We start from the raw sequence: 18234 nt of genomic DNA, 5'->3' as shown, positions 1-18234 counted from the left end.
GGAGAGACTTCAAAGTCAAGTGCAGAGCTAGCAGACTCTCCCCTCCTGAGCCCTCCCTCTGTCGTGGGTGTGTGTGTGTGCACGAGTGTGTGTGTATGTGTGTGCACGCCTACGTGTGGGTACTTACTACCCACTTATGTGTCTTATACCAATAGTCCAGAGAAGCAAACTCAGAAGCCTTAGCCCAGACGCAGGGAGTGAACGCCCTTGAGGGTGGCGGCAGTGAGAGGTCCCAGTGCTATGTTGTGGGAGGGTTGGACGTAGGGCTGGACCACAGAGCAGAGGCCTTTTCTCAAGGGGCTGCCACTACTCAGCTTTGGCCAACCTCACCATGAAGGAATGTGGGCCTGGCTTTAACACCTCTCCCCATTTTTCAAGAGAAGTCTGAAATCTGGATTTTTCTATTACTTGATTTTTCTTTGTTAGGCTCAATTTTATTAAAACACACACACACACACACACACACACACACACACACACACACACACACACACACACAGTATGATAACAAAACAAATCTGTAGGCTGGAATGAGATCCAAGCACCCAGAACTATAGGCAAGAGTGGACCAATTTTCTTGTGTTTTGGACTAAAACTGGGCATTTCCACTCCTTGTTAGGGACCTGAAGAGTAATGCTGTGTGGTTCCCTGTTCTTCTGACTTGGCAAATATGCGCCGCCTGTTCAGAGGCTGTGGCTGGGACCAAGGCCCTAGGGACAGAGACAGCTGCCCTGGCACAAATCAACTGCCATATAATGGGGTTACTTGCTACCTGCTCCCACTTCTTCTGTAACACTGTAAGGAGATGAAATGTTTGTTTCCTAGTGAAAGATAACCCACACAGGAGCCAGCTGCTAGTGCAGATGACAGAGAAGGAAAGCAAGGGAAAAAGGGTGGCTTTACTCAGAATATGGGAATGTCAAATGGGGTAGAGTGAACCAGGGTGCTCGTGGGGATCATCAGATCTGTGGGGGACGGTGCCACCATATGCTCCATTCGCAGACAAAGTGACTAGCGAGACTGCTTTGGCAAGTGCCCCTGCTGGAAATGGGTCGTGGAGAGGCCAAACTTTAGAGAATGTGCCAAGCATGGGAGGGGGCTGGGCCTGGGTTATAATGGACTCTGGCGCTGGGGGGTGGTCATGAGCTCCCAGGATGTCTGCTGGGGAAAGGCCCTTGGTCGTGTGTGTGTCTGTGTGTGGGTGCATTTGCATGCCTGCAAGGAGCACAATTGCACAAGCAAGCCTGGAGGTGTGTGGGGCTCACACACACAGGGATGCTGAGCTGCAGCTTGGGCAGGAGTGGCAGCACAGGGGCTTCCTTTCCTCAGCTCAACTCACTGGGGCTCAGGAGTTCCCACTTTGAGAAGGTTGGGAGAGCCAGAAGTCCCCCCATGACCTGGAGATCCACGCCCTTTCAGGTATTTGGCTCCCTCTCATTTCTTCAGTACTCAGCATCTTCCCAGAGGGCCTCCCCCCATCACCCTCAATTACTGGGTCCCTTTTGCTCCCTGGCTCTAGCCCACTCGCTGCTCATCTCCGCCCTCTGACATCATCTGTTTCTTTGCTTGTGTGTCCTGTCTCTCCCTTGGAATGTGAGCTCTGATATGGCAGGGCCAGATTTCCTTATTCATGTTCTCATAATAGTGCTGAGTGCATGAAAAATGCCTCATAAATACCTGGGAAAAGGTGAGGGAATGAAAGGGCAAGAGATCCGGGAGGCCTCAAGGCCAGGCTCTTGGCTCTGGGAGGATCCTCCCCTCCCCGCTCCTGCTTGCAGTTTCCCATGGTCATCCCAGCTGCAGGGGCACCTTCACCCACCACTCCATCTTTGCTGAGCCCATGTGTCTGGTCTGGGCTGTGTGGGAAGGAGCAGGCAGAGGCCCTGCCCGTCAAAGGTCCATAGCTCCCTGGGCAGGTGAGACCACAGGGCAAAGGAGCTCAAGTCCCTGTGCTCAGGAGAGGGTCCTGGGCCCCAGGAGTGGCATCCTCAGGTCAGGACATGAAGAGCTGAATTCTCAGAAGAAGCAGAGATGGCGGGAGTGGTTAAAGAGGGCTTCCTCGAGGAAGCCACGCTAAGCCAGATCCTTGAGAGGGTAAAGATGGGGAGGACATTGTTAGGGTGAGGGAAACCACATAAGTGAGGCTTGGAAGCCGAGATAAGGCAGATGCATCCAAGCTGGAAAGCTGGTGCTGAGATGGGGACTCCATGAGCTGGGAGAGGAAGAGTCCCCAGTTACTGGCTACCTGGCTCAGCCAGCACAGTGTGCACAGAAGGAAGTGACTTCCCCAAGGTCATAGCACATAAACGATGAAGCTGGGACTCAAACCCAGGCTTCCTACACACAAAGCCTCAAAGCCTCCATGTCATGGCCACAGGAAGCTGCCTTTGGCAAACAAAATGACTGAAAGCTGCCTGATGCAGAGCCCAGCCCCGAGATCAGAGCTGGAAACATTACCCCTGGGGGCAGGTGCTGCAAGTTTGGTCTCTTGGTGGTCCTCAGGAAGGTTGTCTGCCCTTAAAATAACAAGTCTGGAGAGTGCCTCTTCCTCCAGGAAGCCTTCCCTTAATATTCTATTCTCATCCACCCCTCTTCATGAGCTCCTTCTCACTTTATTATGCTGTACTACACATCTCTGGAGATGAGATATATCAGCCTGGGCGCTGGGTCCCTGGAAATTGGCACATTGCATGCTGTTGGCTGGTACTGCTGAATGAATGCTATTCCAGTCCTTACCCAGACCCTATCCTGACTCTAACTCCTGAACTGCTACCAGCTCTGAGCCTGGCCTTTCTTTACACTCACGCTTCAACAATTTGCACTCCTCCTTGGTGACAACATGCATTTGCTACAGTCACATCCAGCCCCACCTCCAGTCCACTTGGAAACTGGTGTTCCATAGGGTTTACCCTGCCTGACCCTAAGCCCCTTTGCAGGGCTACCCCTTGGCTCTGGCAACAGGAGGCTGAGGTGTTTTTCCACCATAAGGTCAGCTTTGCATGTACCCAGGACACAGGCACATTCTCTTGTCCAGGGCAGGCCTTTGCAAAATAGCTGGAGTTTGGGCTCAAGCAAGGACCACAAGTCAGAAGAGACAAGAAATGTCTAAAGAGGGATTCACGTCCCTGGCTTCTATCAGTCTGACGGACCAGGCAGGTTGATGGAAGAAGCTCTCTGGGTCCCTCCCCAAACAACATTTAATACGCAGCTGAAGGACTGAATGACAAACTTTATTAGAAACGCTCCTCATTCATCAGTCAAATTCACATTAAGGTGGGGGCAGTGGGGTGGGGAGGAAGAGGCAGTGCTGTCTGGGGCTCTGATATCCCACTGCTGTGATGATTTCCAGTTAAAAATGAGTCTGGGCAGAGAGTGTCTGAAACATATAAGAGGTGGCAGCAGCAGTGGCGGCGGAGGCAGCAGCAGCATTCCTGCGAGAGGACCAGGCTCAGAGCAGGTAGAGAATGTGTCTCCCATATCCACCCTTCCAGTCACAAGGCTGCCCCCACGGACCTCAAGCTGATAAATAAACAGCAGATCACACACACATTTGAAACAGGAAACAAACTCGTAGAAGTCTCCTAAAGTGAAAAAATAATTTGCTCAAATACAGCTTTGTGACAGCCATGCCGCACCCTGAATGGACGTTGCCCAGAGACCCTGACACTCCAGGAAGGCCCCCCAACCCAGGACACATCAGACTTGGGTGTCACAATGCCCCCAGTTCCCCTGTTAGCACCTTTGGACTAAGTACTGTCCTCTCCGCATTCCTCTTTTAAAATGCAAATGCTACTTAAAATAATGGTAAGGATACACTCTTCCCTGGGGCAAACCAGTCAGACTCATCTTCCCTGAAGAGAGGTGTCTGGGCATCCAGAGAACTGTGAGTCAGTGGCTGGGAAGGGGGCACGTGGAAAGGGGTAGGTAAACAACATTCAAAGAGGTAAGCCGGAAGGTGTCTCCACACTGCACTGTCCACTTGCCAGGTCTGCGGTTGGGCCTCCTGGGAACAGTCTCTCAAAGTGGCACAAAGTCCTAAAACGGTGTGATAATCCTGCTGCCCTGGCAAGGCGTATGGGCCAGGAGGGGCACGGCATCAGGCTTTCATCATTCATTATTCAGAGGCAATTTTCTCCCTGCACTGGCTAATTTCTCCCTGGCCCTGTCTGCAACGGGGCACACAATAGAAAGTCTCCTGCCTAAATGTTTTATTCATTCTCTTGAATAAGGAAACAGGCTCTCTGATCAATACAGTGGCTGCTGTGTCCTGGTTGGTGGCAGGATTTCCAGAAGGTGCAGACTCCAGGCTCTCTGTGGCTCCGAAGGAGGTGTCTGACTTGGGAGGGCTGCCTCGAGGGCAGTAGATACTGTTGGCAAGAGACCTTTCGTTTCCAAAGTTGGTACCACATCCTGGTCTTTGAAAGAACTGAGTGTCCTGGGGAGCCAGGAGAATGGTAGATCCTTTCCCCTATGTGCCATGGGACTGTGAATGACAGGAGGGTCGGGCCCTGCGGTGTGTGTCTGTGTCTGTGCTGCCCATCAGGCTCGGCTCACTGGTACTGCAGATAGTTTTTGAGAGACTGAGGCAGGGGCAGGGAGCTGATGTCCTGCAGGCGCTGGCGGCCCAGGGCCGAGCGGATGGATCTCCGGCACAGGTCCATCAGTGGCAGGGGCTCGGCTGCAATGAGAGGGAAGCAGTTAGAGTGTGCCCTGTGCCATCCTGGCACCTTCTCATCCCAGCCCCCACTGCATACCGCCTCCTGCCCACTCCTCTGAGCTGGCCTTCAGGGCCAATGGCTTCCCCTCAGAGAAGATTTCTCTGGTTACATAAGCTGAAGGCCTAGAGCAGTGTTCATTAGACTGTGGAATGCAACCAGTGAGACTAAAGAGTCACAAAATCAATTCAATGGGTGGTGACCAGCAATAATTTTTTTTAAAAAAAGAGAAAATGGGAGCAATACCCATAGCAAGGATAAATATTGTTTCATGAAAGCCTTGTCTCTGGTCTCTGATGTAGGTGTTCAGCGTGTCTTTTTTTTTTTTTTTTTTAGATGGAGTCTTGCTCTGTTGCCCAGGCTGGAGTGCAGTGGCACAATCTGGGCTCACTGCAAGCTCCGCCTCCTGGGTTCACGCCATTCTCCTGCCTCAGCCTCCCTAGTAGCTGGGACTACAGGTACCCACCACCAGCCCGGCTAATTTTTTGTATTTTTAGTAGAGACGGGCTTTCACTGTGTTAGCCAGGATGGTCTCGATCTCCTGACCTCGTGATTGCCCTTCTCGGCCTCCCAAAGTGCTGGGATTACAGGCGTGAGCCACCGCGACCGGCCTAATGTGTCTTAATGTGAAAAGGACTTCTCACTGCAGGTCATGATGGAAAATATTTAAAAGCTGGTGGCCTTGGGTGGATCTGCAGAGGGGTTTCCTCTACAAACAGGTTAGATTCTGAGAGGCTGTCTGAAATGCCTGTGAACCCTGAAACTTCCCCTATAGCTTTCCTTGATGGTCAGCAGTGGGTTGCATTTTCTTCCAGCACCTAGTTCTGGAAAAATTTGTAAGTTAAAATCCATAAATAATGGAACCACTGGACATAGGACCAGTTAAACCAACTTTAACTAGGTTTATTGCAGACCCCCTTATTAAGCTCTTATTCTGGTCCAGGCCCTTTGATTAGCCCTGGGGATACAGGGATAACTAAGCTAGCACCAAAGGCAGCTCTGGAAGAGGGTGGGGGCAGGTGGGGGGGTGGTGGAGGCTCATCATCTGGGATTTTAAACAGGTGAATCATTTTAATAGAGTGTAATATATGCAATAATTCTTATATATACAGGTACAGAAACTGGGAATTTCTTATATAGAAGAGCTGTTTGAAAGCTTCACAGAGAGGACACATAATGGGGTTTTGAAGAGTGAATAGGAGGGTTAAAGGCACATGAGGGTGGGGAGGGTATCCTAGGCAGAGAGAACAGGCAAAGGCAAAGGAGGAATAAAACAGGACAGCCTGGAGGTTTGTGGGGAGAGGAACAGTGCTGATCAGTTAGCATCAGCTGGAAGGAAGATGATGATGGTGGTCACATGGCATCTGGTATGGTTTGTACAGGCCTGGTTTCCCCAATCCTCCAGGACTATGCTGGAAGCCTGAACCTGCATCTTAATACTTTTTTGGTAATAGAATAAATGATATTTCATAAACATCCTATAATGTACTAAGATACAACAAAACTGTTGAGTGGTAAATACTAACACAAGAGCTGTGATAGGAATAGTACCACAGAGAAAGGCCCTCTACAGAGCCACCCGAGGCCTGCAGCTTTCAAACATTTTTTTATCACGACCTGCAGTGAAGTACTTTTTACATGGGAATGTAGTCAAGAGTCAAGAATATGTTTTATAGGAATTTTTATTTACCTGAGCTGCAGAGTTAATAAGGGGAGCCATTAAAATTAAAGTGGGGCTTGGGGAGCATGCTTTGGAAGCTGTGCACAAGAGTACATCCAGCTCTCCTTCACTTGAGGCCAGATCCCAAGGCTATCTGCAGGGAGCACTAGTGACTCCAAACACTCACCTCTGTATCCTCTTTTTTATCTTTCTTTTAATTTTTTGTATCCTCTTTTTTAAAAAATTATTTATTATTTTTATTGTATAATTCCACTTGTACAAAATCTCCAGAATAGTCAAATATGGAGACAGTATATTGATCCTCATACAAAATGAGTCTGGACAGGGGAAGCCCAGCCATGCCCTATTTTCCAGGCACAGAAGGCTGATCGCTCACCTCCCAGTCACCCAATCACTGTGCCTAGGCCAACATTTGACAACCCTCCCTCAGGGTGTCCCCATCTCTCCTCCAGCAACACCCTTGTACCCAGTTCTCCCACTCCCTGTCCCCCATCTGGCATCAGGAAAACTGAGCTGTTAAAGTTTCAAAATCATTGGCAGACCTTAAGAGATTTTCTTATCACTTTAATGCCCTAGGCACATAATAGGTATTCAACGCCCAAAATGCTTAGCCTTGTCAGCAAACCCAACTCCCTGTGTGTTGCCTGCCCAATTAGGGGCTGAAGAGGACAGAATGCCTTTTATCTTCATCTCTCTGCAATCATTGAAATCAATCTAGAGCCTAAATTCCAAAGGAAGAAGGAAAAGGAGTTCAGAGTACGTTGCTAGCTCTAAATGTGAAATATAAATCATCTCTCCTAACTTCTGAGGGGAGAGTGAACTGACAATTCCAAAGTGCACAGAGAAAGTCCTTGAGTTCCTGCCCCCACTGTGGAACTTTAAGAGCTCGGAGAATGCCCAACATTGGCTGCGCCCATTCCCTTGGCTCTTCTTTCTCACCTCCCCTGGCTTTGAGGCTTTTCTTAGAACTACCAAATGTCAAAGCTTGGAAATAATCATCTGGATAGGAAGGGAAGCACAGAATTTTCCAGTATGGGAGCTATTCTTAGAACTATTTTTTGAGTAAAGATAAAACTGAAAAAGAATCATTGTTCATAAAGGTGAATATCCAAATGGGCAATAAACATATGTAAAAGTGCTCAACTTCATGAATCATCAGGAAAGTAGAAATTAATACCATAATATGACTCTGCCACATACCAACAAGGAAGACTAAAATGATGATATCCTCTTTCCTGTGATGCCTGGGACTGAAGTCTAGAGTCATGAAGACATCTGATAGGATCTGCTTAGAAGTTGTCAAATATTTAGCCAAAATTCAGAGTTAACTGCATAGCTTGTCCTCCAATCCAGGTTTGCTCAAACAGCTGTGGTGATTCAAAGATTGTCTATGCAGACTCAACTGATGAACAAATAAATGTCCCTGACACTGTTAGGAGCTATTAATTTGGTCTTTTCTAAAAATAGGCTTTTCTTCTACTTTTTATTGTCTACTTATATTTAATTTATATATTAATGTAAAAATGAGGACTCATATGTTTGTCTACTTCTAAATTTTTATTCATTCTGTAACTCTCAGATGTAATTAAAATAACACAATGAAAAGAAGCAGCAGGCCACTGCAAATTCTGTGAAACAGGAAAAAAACTCTGGTGCTCTCTTGAAAGCGCCACCTCCTGGCTGGAGGCCAACCAACCCAGGACATTACAGCAACTCATGACAGAACAACCTTGCTCCAAGGAAGGAGAAACAGGAGTTAATTCCACTGCATGCCAAATCCTGGCTAGCAAGTGGGTCCCAAGTCTGTCCATATTACAACCTCACTGCTAGCATAACCAGCATTAGAGAAAGCCAGCACACTAAACATCTATAACCAAAGACTCTCACAGAGTCTACTTCACTCCCCTGCCACCTCCACCAGAGCAGGTGCTGGTATCCACAGCTGGGAGACCTGAAGACAGATCCCATCATAGGACTCTTTGCAAACATTTCCCAGCACCAGCCCAGAGCCTGGTAGCCCCACTGCATGGTTAGACCCAGAAGAGCAATACCAATCTTTGCAGTCCAGCTCTCAGGTAGCCCCATCCCTAGGGGAAGCAGGAGAGTACCACATCAAGGTGAATAAAAATCCACCAACCAAGTATCTGCTGTCTTCAAGAGACTCACCTAGCACACAAGAACTCACATAAACTTAAGGTAAAGTGGGGAAAGAGATATTCCATGCAAATGGAAACCAGAAGCAAGCAAGAGTAGCTATTCTTATAACAGACAAAACAGGTTTTAAAGCAACAACAGTTTAAAAAGACAAAGAGGGGGCCAAGTGTGGTGGCTCAGACCTGTAATCCCAGCACTTTGGGAGGCCAAGGTGGGCAGATCACAAAGTCAGGAGATCCAGACCATCCTGGCTAACACGGTGAAACCCCATTTCTACTAAAAATACAAAAAATTAGCTGGGCGTGGTGGCGGGTGCCTGTAGTCCCAGCTACTCGGGAGGCTGAGGCAGGAGAATGGTGTGAACCTGGGAGGCGGAGCTTGCAATGAGCTGAGATCATGCCACTGCACTCCAGGCTGGGGAGACTCTGTCTCAAAAAAAAAAAAAAAACAAAGAGGGACATCATATCGTAATGAAAGGATCACTCCAAGAGGAAAATATCACAATCCTAAATATATATGTACCTAACACAGGAGCTCCCAAATTTATAAAACAATTATGACTAGACATAAGAAATGAGATAGACAACTACACAATAGTGGGGGACTTCAATGCTCCACTGACAGCACTAGACAGTTCACCAAGACAGTCAACAAAGAAACAATGGAGTTCAACTATACCCTAGAACAAATGGACTTAACAAATCTTTACAGAACATTCTACCCAACAACTGCAGAATATACATTCTTTTCTTCAGCCCATGGAATGTTCTCCAAGATAGACAACATGATAGGCCACAAAACAAGTCTCAATAAATTTAAGAAAATCAAACTTATATCAAGTATCCTCTCAGACCACAGTGGAATAAAATTGGAAATTAACTCCAAAAGGAACCATCAAAACTATACAAATACATGGAAATTAAATAATCTGCTCCTGAATGATCTTTGGGTCAACAATGAAATCAAGATGGAAATGTAAAACTTCTTTGAATGGAATGATAATAGTGACACAACTTATAAAAACCTCTGGGATACAGTCAGAGCAGTGCTAAGAGGAAAGTTCATAGCATTAAATGCTTACATCAAAAAGCTGAAAGAACATGAATAGACAATCTAAGGTCACACCTCAAGGAACTAGAGAAACAAGAACAAACTAAACTCAAACTCAGCAGAAGAAAATAAATAACAAAGATCACAGCAGAACTAAATGAAATTGAAACAAAAAATACAAAAGATAAATAAAACAAAAAGCCAGTTCTTTGAAAAGATAAACAAAATTGATAGACCATTAATGAGAATAACCAAGAAAAGACAAGAGAAGATCCAAATAAGTTCAATTAGAAACAAAACAGAAGATATTACAACTGATACCACAGAAATACAAAAGTGCATTCACGGGGATTATTAACACCTTTACACATACAAACTAGAAAATTTAAAGGAGATAGAAAAATTTCTTGAAATATACAACCTTCCTAGATCAAATCAGGAAGAAATAGAAATTCCGAACAGACCAGTTACAAGTAGTGAAATTGAAATTGTAATAAAAAATTGCCACCAAAAAAAAAGTCAAGGACCAGATGGATTCACAGCTGAATTCTATCAGGTATTCAAGAAGAATTGGTACTAATCGTTCCGCAACTATTCCACTGCTGTTGCTGCTGCCTATAGACTTTCAGATCATCTCCCTCTTCTGTGTCAGGGAAAGCTCCTGGCTGGTGCAGACACAACCCAATAGCAGTTTAATATGTAATATTGAAAAACTGGGGGGGTGGAGCCAAGATGGCCGAACAGGAACAGCTCCAGTCTACAACTCCCAGCGTGAGCGATGCAGAAGATGGGTGATTTCTGCATTTCCAACTGAGGTACCGGGTTCATCTCACAGGGGAGTGCCGGACAGTGGGTGCAGGACAGTGGGTGCAGGGCACTGTGCATGAGCCGAAGCAGGGCGAGGCGTCGCCTCACCTGGGAAGTGCAAGGGGTCAGGGAATTCCCTTTCCTAGTCAAAGAAGGGGGTGACAGATGGCACCTGGAAAATCAGGTCACTCCCACCCTAATACTGCGCTCTTCCAACGGGCTTAAACAAATGGCACACCAGGAGATTATATCCCGCACCTGGCTCGGAGGGTCCTATGCCCACAGAGCCTCACTCATTGCTAGCACAGCAGTCTGAGATCAAACTGCAAGGCGGCAGCGAGGCTGGGGGAGGGGCGCCCACCATTGCTCAGGCTTGAGTAGGTAAAACAAAGCGGCCAGGAAGCTCGAACTGGGTGGAGCCCACCACAGATCAAGGAGGCCTGCCTGCCTCTGTAGGCTCCACCTCTGGGGGCAGGGCACAGACAAACAAAAGACAGCAATAACCTCTGCAGTCTTAAATGTCCCTGTCTGACAGCTTTGAAGAGAGTAGTGGTTCTCCCAGCACGCAGCTTGAGATCTGAGAACGGGCAGACTGCCTCCTCAAGTGGGTCCCTGACCCCCGAGTAGCCTAACTGGGAGGCAACCCCAATAGGGGCAGACTGACACCTCACACGGCCGGGTACTCCTCTGAGACAAAACTTCCCAAGGAACAATCAGGCAGCAGCATTTGCGGTTCACCAATATCTGCTGTTCTGCAGCCACCACTGCTGATACCCAGGCAAACAGGGTCGGGAGTGGACCTCCAGTAAACTGCAACAGACCTGCAGCTGAGGGTCCTGTAGAAGGAAAACTAACAAAGAGAAAGGACATCCACACCAAAAACCCATCTGTACGTCACCATCATCAAAGACCAAACATAGATAAAACCACAAAGATGGGGAAAAAACAGAGCAGAAAAACTGGAAACTCTAAAACTCAGAGCACCTCTCCTCCAAAGGAACGCAGCTCCTCACCAGCAACGGAACAAAGCTGGATGGAGAATGACTTTGATGAGTTGAGAGAGGAAGGCTTCAGAAGATCAAACTCCTCCAAGCTAAAGGAGGAAGTTTGAACCAATGGCAAAGAAGTTAAAAACTTTGAAAAAAAATTAGACGAATGGATAACTAGAATAACCAATGCAGAGAAGTCCTTAAAGGACCTGATGGAGCTGAAAACCAAGACACAAGAACTACGTGATGAATGCACAAGCCTCAGTAACTGACGCAATCAACTGGAAGAAAGGGTATCAGCGATGGAAGATGAAATGAATGAAATGAAGCATGAAGAGAAATTTAGAGAAAAAAGAATAAAAAGAAACGAACAAAGCCTCCAAGAAATATGGGACTATGTGAAAAGACCAAATCTACATCTAATTGGTGTACCTGAAAGTGACGGGGAGAATGGAACCAAGTTGGAAAACACTCTGCAGGATATTATCCAGGAGAACTTCCCCAACCTAGCAAGGCAGGCCAACATTAGAATTCAGGAAATACAGAACGCCACAAAGATACTCCTCAAGAAGAGCAACTCCAAGACACATAATTGTCAGATTCACCAAAGTTGAAATGAAGGAAAAAGTGTTAAGGGCAGCCTGAGTGAAAGGTTGGGTTACCCACAAAGGGAAGCCCATCAGACTAACAGCTGATCTCTCGGCAGAAACTCTACAAGCCAGAAGAGAGTGGGGGCCAATATTCAACATTCTTAAAGAAAAGAATTTTCAACCCAGAGTTTCATATCCAGCCAAACTAAGCTTCATAAGTGAAGGAGAAATAAAATACTTCACAGACAAGCAAATGCTGAGAGATTTTGTTACCACCAGGCCTGCCCTAAAAGAGCTCCTGAAGGAAGCACTAAACATGGAAAGGAACAACTGGTACCAGCCACTGCAAAAACATGCCAAGTTGTAAAGACCATCGAGGCTAGGAAGAAAATGCATCAACTAACGAGCAAAATAGCCAGCTAACATCATAATGACAGGATCAAATTCACACATAACAATACTAACCTTAAATGTAAATGGGCTAAATGCTCCAATTAAAAGACACAGACTGGCAAATTGGATAAAGAGTCAAGACCCATCAGTGTGCTGTGCTCAGGAAACCCATCTCACGTGCAGAGATACACATAGGCTCAAAATAAAGGGATGGAGGAAGATCTACCAAGCAAATGGAAAACAAAAAAAGGCAGGGGTTGCAATCCTAGTCTCTGATAAAACAGACTTTAAACCAACAAAGATCAAAAGAGACAAAGAAGGCCATTACATAATGGTAAAGGGATCAATTCAACAAGAAGAGCTAACTATCCTAAATATATATGCACCCAACACAGGAGCACACAGATTCATAAAGGAAGTCCTTAGTGACCTACAAAGAGACTTAGACACCCACACAATAATAATGGGAGACTTTAACACCCCACTGTCAACATTAGACAGAACAACGAGACAGAAGGTTAATAAGGATATCCAGGAATTGAACTCAGCTCTGCACCAAGTGGAGCTAATAGACATCTACAGAACTCTCCACCCCAAATCAGCAGAATATACATTCTTTTCAGTACCACACCACACCTATTCCAAAATTGACCACATACTTGGAAGTAAAACACTCCTCAGCAAATGTAAAAGAACAGAAATTATAACAAACTGTCTCTCAGACCACAGTGCAATCAAACTAGAACTCAGGATTAAGAAACTCACTCAAAACCACTCAACTGCATGGAAACTGAACAACCTGCTCCTGAATGACTACTGGGTACATAAGGAAATGAAGACAGAAATAAAGATGTTCTTTGAAACCAATGAGAACAAAGACACAATATATCAGAATCTCTGGACACATTCAAAGCAGTGTGTAGAGGGAAACTTATAGCACTAAATGCCCACAAGAGAAAGCAGGAAAGCTCTAAAATTGACACCCTAACATCACAATTAAAAGAACTAAAGAAGCAAGAGCAAACACATTCAAAAGCTAGCAGAAGGCAAGAAATAACTAAGATCAGAGCAGAACTGAAGGAGATAGAGACACAAAAAACCCTTCAAAAAATCAATGAATCCAGGAGCTGATTTTTTGAAAAGATCAACAGAGTTGATAGACCACTAGCAAGACTAATAAAGAAGAAAAGAGAGAAGAATCAAATAGATGCAATAAAAAATGACAAAGTGGATATCACCACCAATCCCACAGAAATACAAGCTACCATCAGAGAATACTATAAACACCTCTATGCAAATAAACTAGAATATCTAGAAGAAACGGATAAATTCCTTGACACATACACTCTCCCAAGACTAAACCAGGAAGAAGTTGAATCTCTGAATAGACCAATATCAGGCTCTGAAATTGAGGCAATAATTAATAGCTTACCAACCAAAAAAAGTCCAGGACCAGATGGATTCACAGCCGAATTCTACCAGAGGTACAAGGAGGAGCTGGTACCATTCCTTCTGAAACTATTCCAGTCAACAGAAAAAGAGGGAATCCTCCCTAACTTATTTTATGAGGCCAGCATCATCCTGATACCAAAGCCTGGCAGAGACACAACCAAAAAAGAGAATTTTAGACCAATATCCTTGATGAACATTGATGCAAAAATCCTCAATAAAATACTGGCAAACCAAACCCAGCAAAACATCAAAAAGCTTATCCACCATGATCAAGTGGGCTTCATCCCTGGGATGCAACGCTGGTTCAACATATGAAAATCAATAAACATAATCCAGCATATAAACAGAACAAATGACAAAAACCACATCATTTTCTCAATAGATGCAGAAAAGGCCTTTGACAAAATTCAACAACCTTCATGCTAAAAACTCTCAATAAATTAGGTATTGATGGGACATATCTCAAAATAATGAGAGCTATCTATGACAAACCCACAGCCAATATCATACCGAATGGGCAAAAACTGGAAGCATTCCCTTTGAAAACTGGCACAAGACAGGGATGCCCTCTCTCACCACTCCTATTCAACATAGTGTTGGAAGTTCTGGACAGGGCAATCAGGCAGGAGAAGGTGGGCATTCAGTTAGGAAAAGAGGAAGTCAAATTGTCCCTGTTTGGAGATGACATGATTGTACATCTAGAAAACCCCATCATCTCAGACCAAAATCTCCGTAAGCTGATAAGCAACTTCAGCAAAGTCTCAGGATACAAAATCAATGTGCAAAAATCACAAGCATTCTTATACACCAATAACAGACAAACAGAGAGCCAAATCATGAGTGAACTCCCATTCACAATTGCTTCAAAGAGAATAAAATACCTAGGAATCCAACTTGTAAGTTGTAAGGGATGTGAAGGACCTCTTCAAGGAGAACTACAAACCACTGCTCAATGAAATAAAAGAGAATACAAACAAATGGAAGAACATTCCATGCTCATGGGTAGGAAGAATCAATATCGTGAAAATGGCCATACTTCCCAAGGTAATTTATAGATTCAATGCCATCCCCATCAAGCTACCAATGACTTTCTTCACAGAATTGGAAAAAACTACTTTAAAGTTCATATGGAACCAAAAAAGAGTCCAAATTGCCAAGTCAATCCTAAGCCAATAGAACAAAGCTGGAGGCATCACACTACCTCACTTCAAACTATACTACAAGGCTACAGTAACCAAAACAGCATGGTACTGGTACCAAAACAGAGATATAGACCAATGGAACAGAACAGAGCCCTCAGAAATAATGCCACATATCTACAACTATCTGATCTTTGACAAACCTGACAAAAACAAGCAATAGGGAAAGCATTCCCTATTTAATAAATGGTGCTGGGAAAACTGGCTAGCCATATGTAGAAAGCTGAAACTGGATCCGTTCCTTGCACCTTATACAAAAATTAATTCAAGGTGGATTAAAGACTTACATGTTAGACCTAAAACCATAAAAACCCTAGAAGAAAACCTAGGCATTACCATTCAGGACATAGGCATGGGCAAGGACTTCATGTCTAAAACACCAAAAGCAATGGCAACAAAAGCCAAAATTGACAAATGGGATCTAATTAAACTAAAGAGCTTCTGCACAGCAAAAGAAACCACCATCAGAGTGAACAGGCAACCTACAGAATGGGAGAAAATTTTTGGAACCTACTCATCTGACAAAGGGCTAATATCCAGAATCTACAATGAACTCAAACAAATTTACAAGAAAAAAACAAACAACCCCATCAAAAAGTGGGCAAAGGATATGAACAGACCCTTCTCAAAAGAAGACATTTATGCAACCAAAAAACACATGAAAAAATGCTCATCATCACTGGCCATCAGAGAAATGCAAATCAAAACCACAATGAGATACCATCTCACACCAGTTAGAATGGCGATCACTAAAAAGTCAGGAAACAACAGGTGCTGGAGAGGATGTGGAGAAATAGGAACACTTTTACACTGTTGGTGGGACTGTAAACTAGTTCAACCATTGTGGAAGTCAGTGTGGCGATTCCTCAGGGATCTGGAACTAGAAATACCATTTGACCCAGCCATCCCATTACTGGGCATATACCCAAAGGATTATAAATCATGCTGCTATAAAGACATGCAGACGTATGTTTATAGTGGCACTATTCACAATAGCAAAGACTTGGAACCAACCCAAATGTCCAACAATGATAGACTGGATTAAGAAAATATGGCACATATACACCATGGAACACTATGCGGCCATAAAAAATGATGAGTTCATGTCCTTTGTAGGGACATGGATGAAGCTGGAAACCATCATTCTCAGCAAACTATCGCAAGGACAAAAAACCAAACACTGCATGTTCTCACTCATAGGTGGGAATTGGACAATGAGAACACATGGACACAGGAAGGGGAACATCACACACCAGGGACTGGTGTGGGGTGTGGGGAGGGGGGAGGGATAGCATTAGGAGATATACCTAATGCTAAATGACGAGTTAATGGGTGCAGCACACCAACATGGCACATGTATACATATGTAACAAACCTGCACGTTGTGCACATGTATCCTAAAACTTAAGGTATAATAACAATAATAATAAAAAAGAAAAACTGGAAGTGACCCAAATGTACATCAGAGAGTAGATAAATAAATTATGGTATATTAATACAATGCAATGCCACACAAAACAAAAACTTCTACTATACATAACTGATCTTATAAATCATATATAATATAAAGTAAAAAGAATCATACAACAATTATATTTTACTCAACTTATACAAAATTCAGAAACAGACAAAACTAATCTATGGTGATGGAAGTGAGAATAGTGGTTACTTGGGGGTGAGATGGTGGGGCTGGGGTTGTTGGTGCTATTGACATTAAAGATAAGAGAGCCCTGTTCCAGTGCTGGGAATCTATGTATTGATCTGAGTGGTGATTACATGTGTATATACTTAAGAATTCAGTGAACAGTATGCTTATTTATCTTTTGCAGTGTACCTGTTATACCTCATTTACAAATTAAATTGATATAATGCTGCAAAAAAAAAAAAGAAACTATTCCAAAAGATACAGAAGGAGGGAATCCTCCTTAAATTATTCTATGAAGCCAGTATCACCCTAATACCAAAACCGGGAAAGGACATAACAAAAAACGAAAACTACAGACCAATATCCCTAATTAACATACATGCAAAAATCTTCAACAAAATACTAGCTAACTGAATTCGACAGCATATCAAAAAAGATAATTAACCATGATCAAGCAGGTTTCACACCAGGCATGCAGGGATGGTTTAACATATAAAAGTCAATAAATGTGATACATCACATAAACATAATTAAAAACAAAAATCACATAAGCATGTCAATAGATGCAGAAAAAATGTGACAAAATCCAGCATCCCTTTATGATTAAAAGCCTCAGCAAAATTGGCATAGAAGGGACATATCTTAAGGTAATAAAAGCCATCTATTACAGACTCATGCCAACATTAAACTACTGAATGGGGAAAAGTTGAAAGCATTCCCCCTGAGAACTAGAACAAGACAAGGATGCCCACTTTCACCACTGCTATTCAACAGTATACTGGAATTCCTAGCCAGAACAGTCAGACAAGAGAAATAAATAAAGGGCATCTAAATCTGTAAAGAAGAAGTCAAACTGTTGCTATTTGCCGATGATATGACTGTATACCTAGAAAACCCTAAAGACTCATCTAAAAAGCTCCTTGATCTGATAAATGAATTCAGTTAAGTTTCAGTATACAAAATCAATGTACACAAATCAGTAGCACTGCTATACACCAACAGTGACCAGAATCAAATCAAGAACTCAATCCCTTTTACAACAGCTGCAAAAAAAAAAAAAAAAAAAGAAAAAAGAAAAAAAAAGAAAAGAAAAGAAGAAAAAAAGAAAAATACTTAGGAATATACCTAACGAAGGAGGTGAAAGATTTCCACAGGGAAAACTACAAAACATTGCTGAAAGAATTCATAGATGACACAAAACAAGCTCATGGATGGGTAGAATCAATATTGTGAAGATGACCATACTGCCAAAAGCAATCTACAAATTCAATGCAATTCCCATCAAAATACCATTATCATTCTTCACAAAACAAGAGAAAACAATCCTAAAATTCATATGAAACTGAAAAAGAGCTCACATAGCCTAAGCAAGACTAAGCAAAAAGAACAAATCTGGAGGCATCATATTACCCAACTTCAAACTATACTACAAGGCTATAGTTACCAAAACAGCATGGTATTGGTATAAAAATAGGCATGTAGACCAATGGACCAGAATAGAGAACCCAGAGATAAAGCCAAATACCCACAGCCAACTGATCTTTGACCAAGCAAACAAA

The 18234-nt window shown here is 43.8% G+C and overlaps 1 protein-coding gene across 2 annotated transcripts in view; it reads right to left on the bottom strand.

Moving 5' to 3' along the window:
* Window positions 1-3209: 3209 nt before the first annotated feature.
* The window catches only part of SPSB4 (splA/ryanodine receptor domain and SOCS box containing 4), a 97043-nt gene continuing 82018 nt past the window's right edge, over window positions 3210-18234 (bottom strand). Inside the window, exon 3 of one of the 2 annotated variants that reach the window (XM_004037757.3) lies at window positions 3210-4678. In XM_004037757.3, the coding sequence (XP_004037805.1) occupies window positions 4551-4678 (128 nt within the window). In that variant the 3' untranslated portion in view covers window positions 3210-4550. The remainder of the gene's footprint in view (window positions 4679-18234) is intronic. The other variant, XR_010132943.1, reaches the window with a different exon arrangement.

The sequence above is a fragment of the Gorilla gorilla genome, chromosome 2 (assembly GCF_029281585.2).
Source record: "Gorilla gorilla gorilla isolate KB3781 chromosome 2, NHGRI_mGorGor1-v2.1_pri, whole genome shotgun sequence".
In the NCBI taxonomy this organism is placed as follows: domain Eukaryota; kingdom Metazoa; phylum Chordata; class Mammalia; order Primates; family Hominidae; genus Gorilla; species Gorilla gorilla.
Note: the sequence above shows the minus strand (reverse complement) of the source record. Positions and strands in the feature narration are given on the sequence as shown.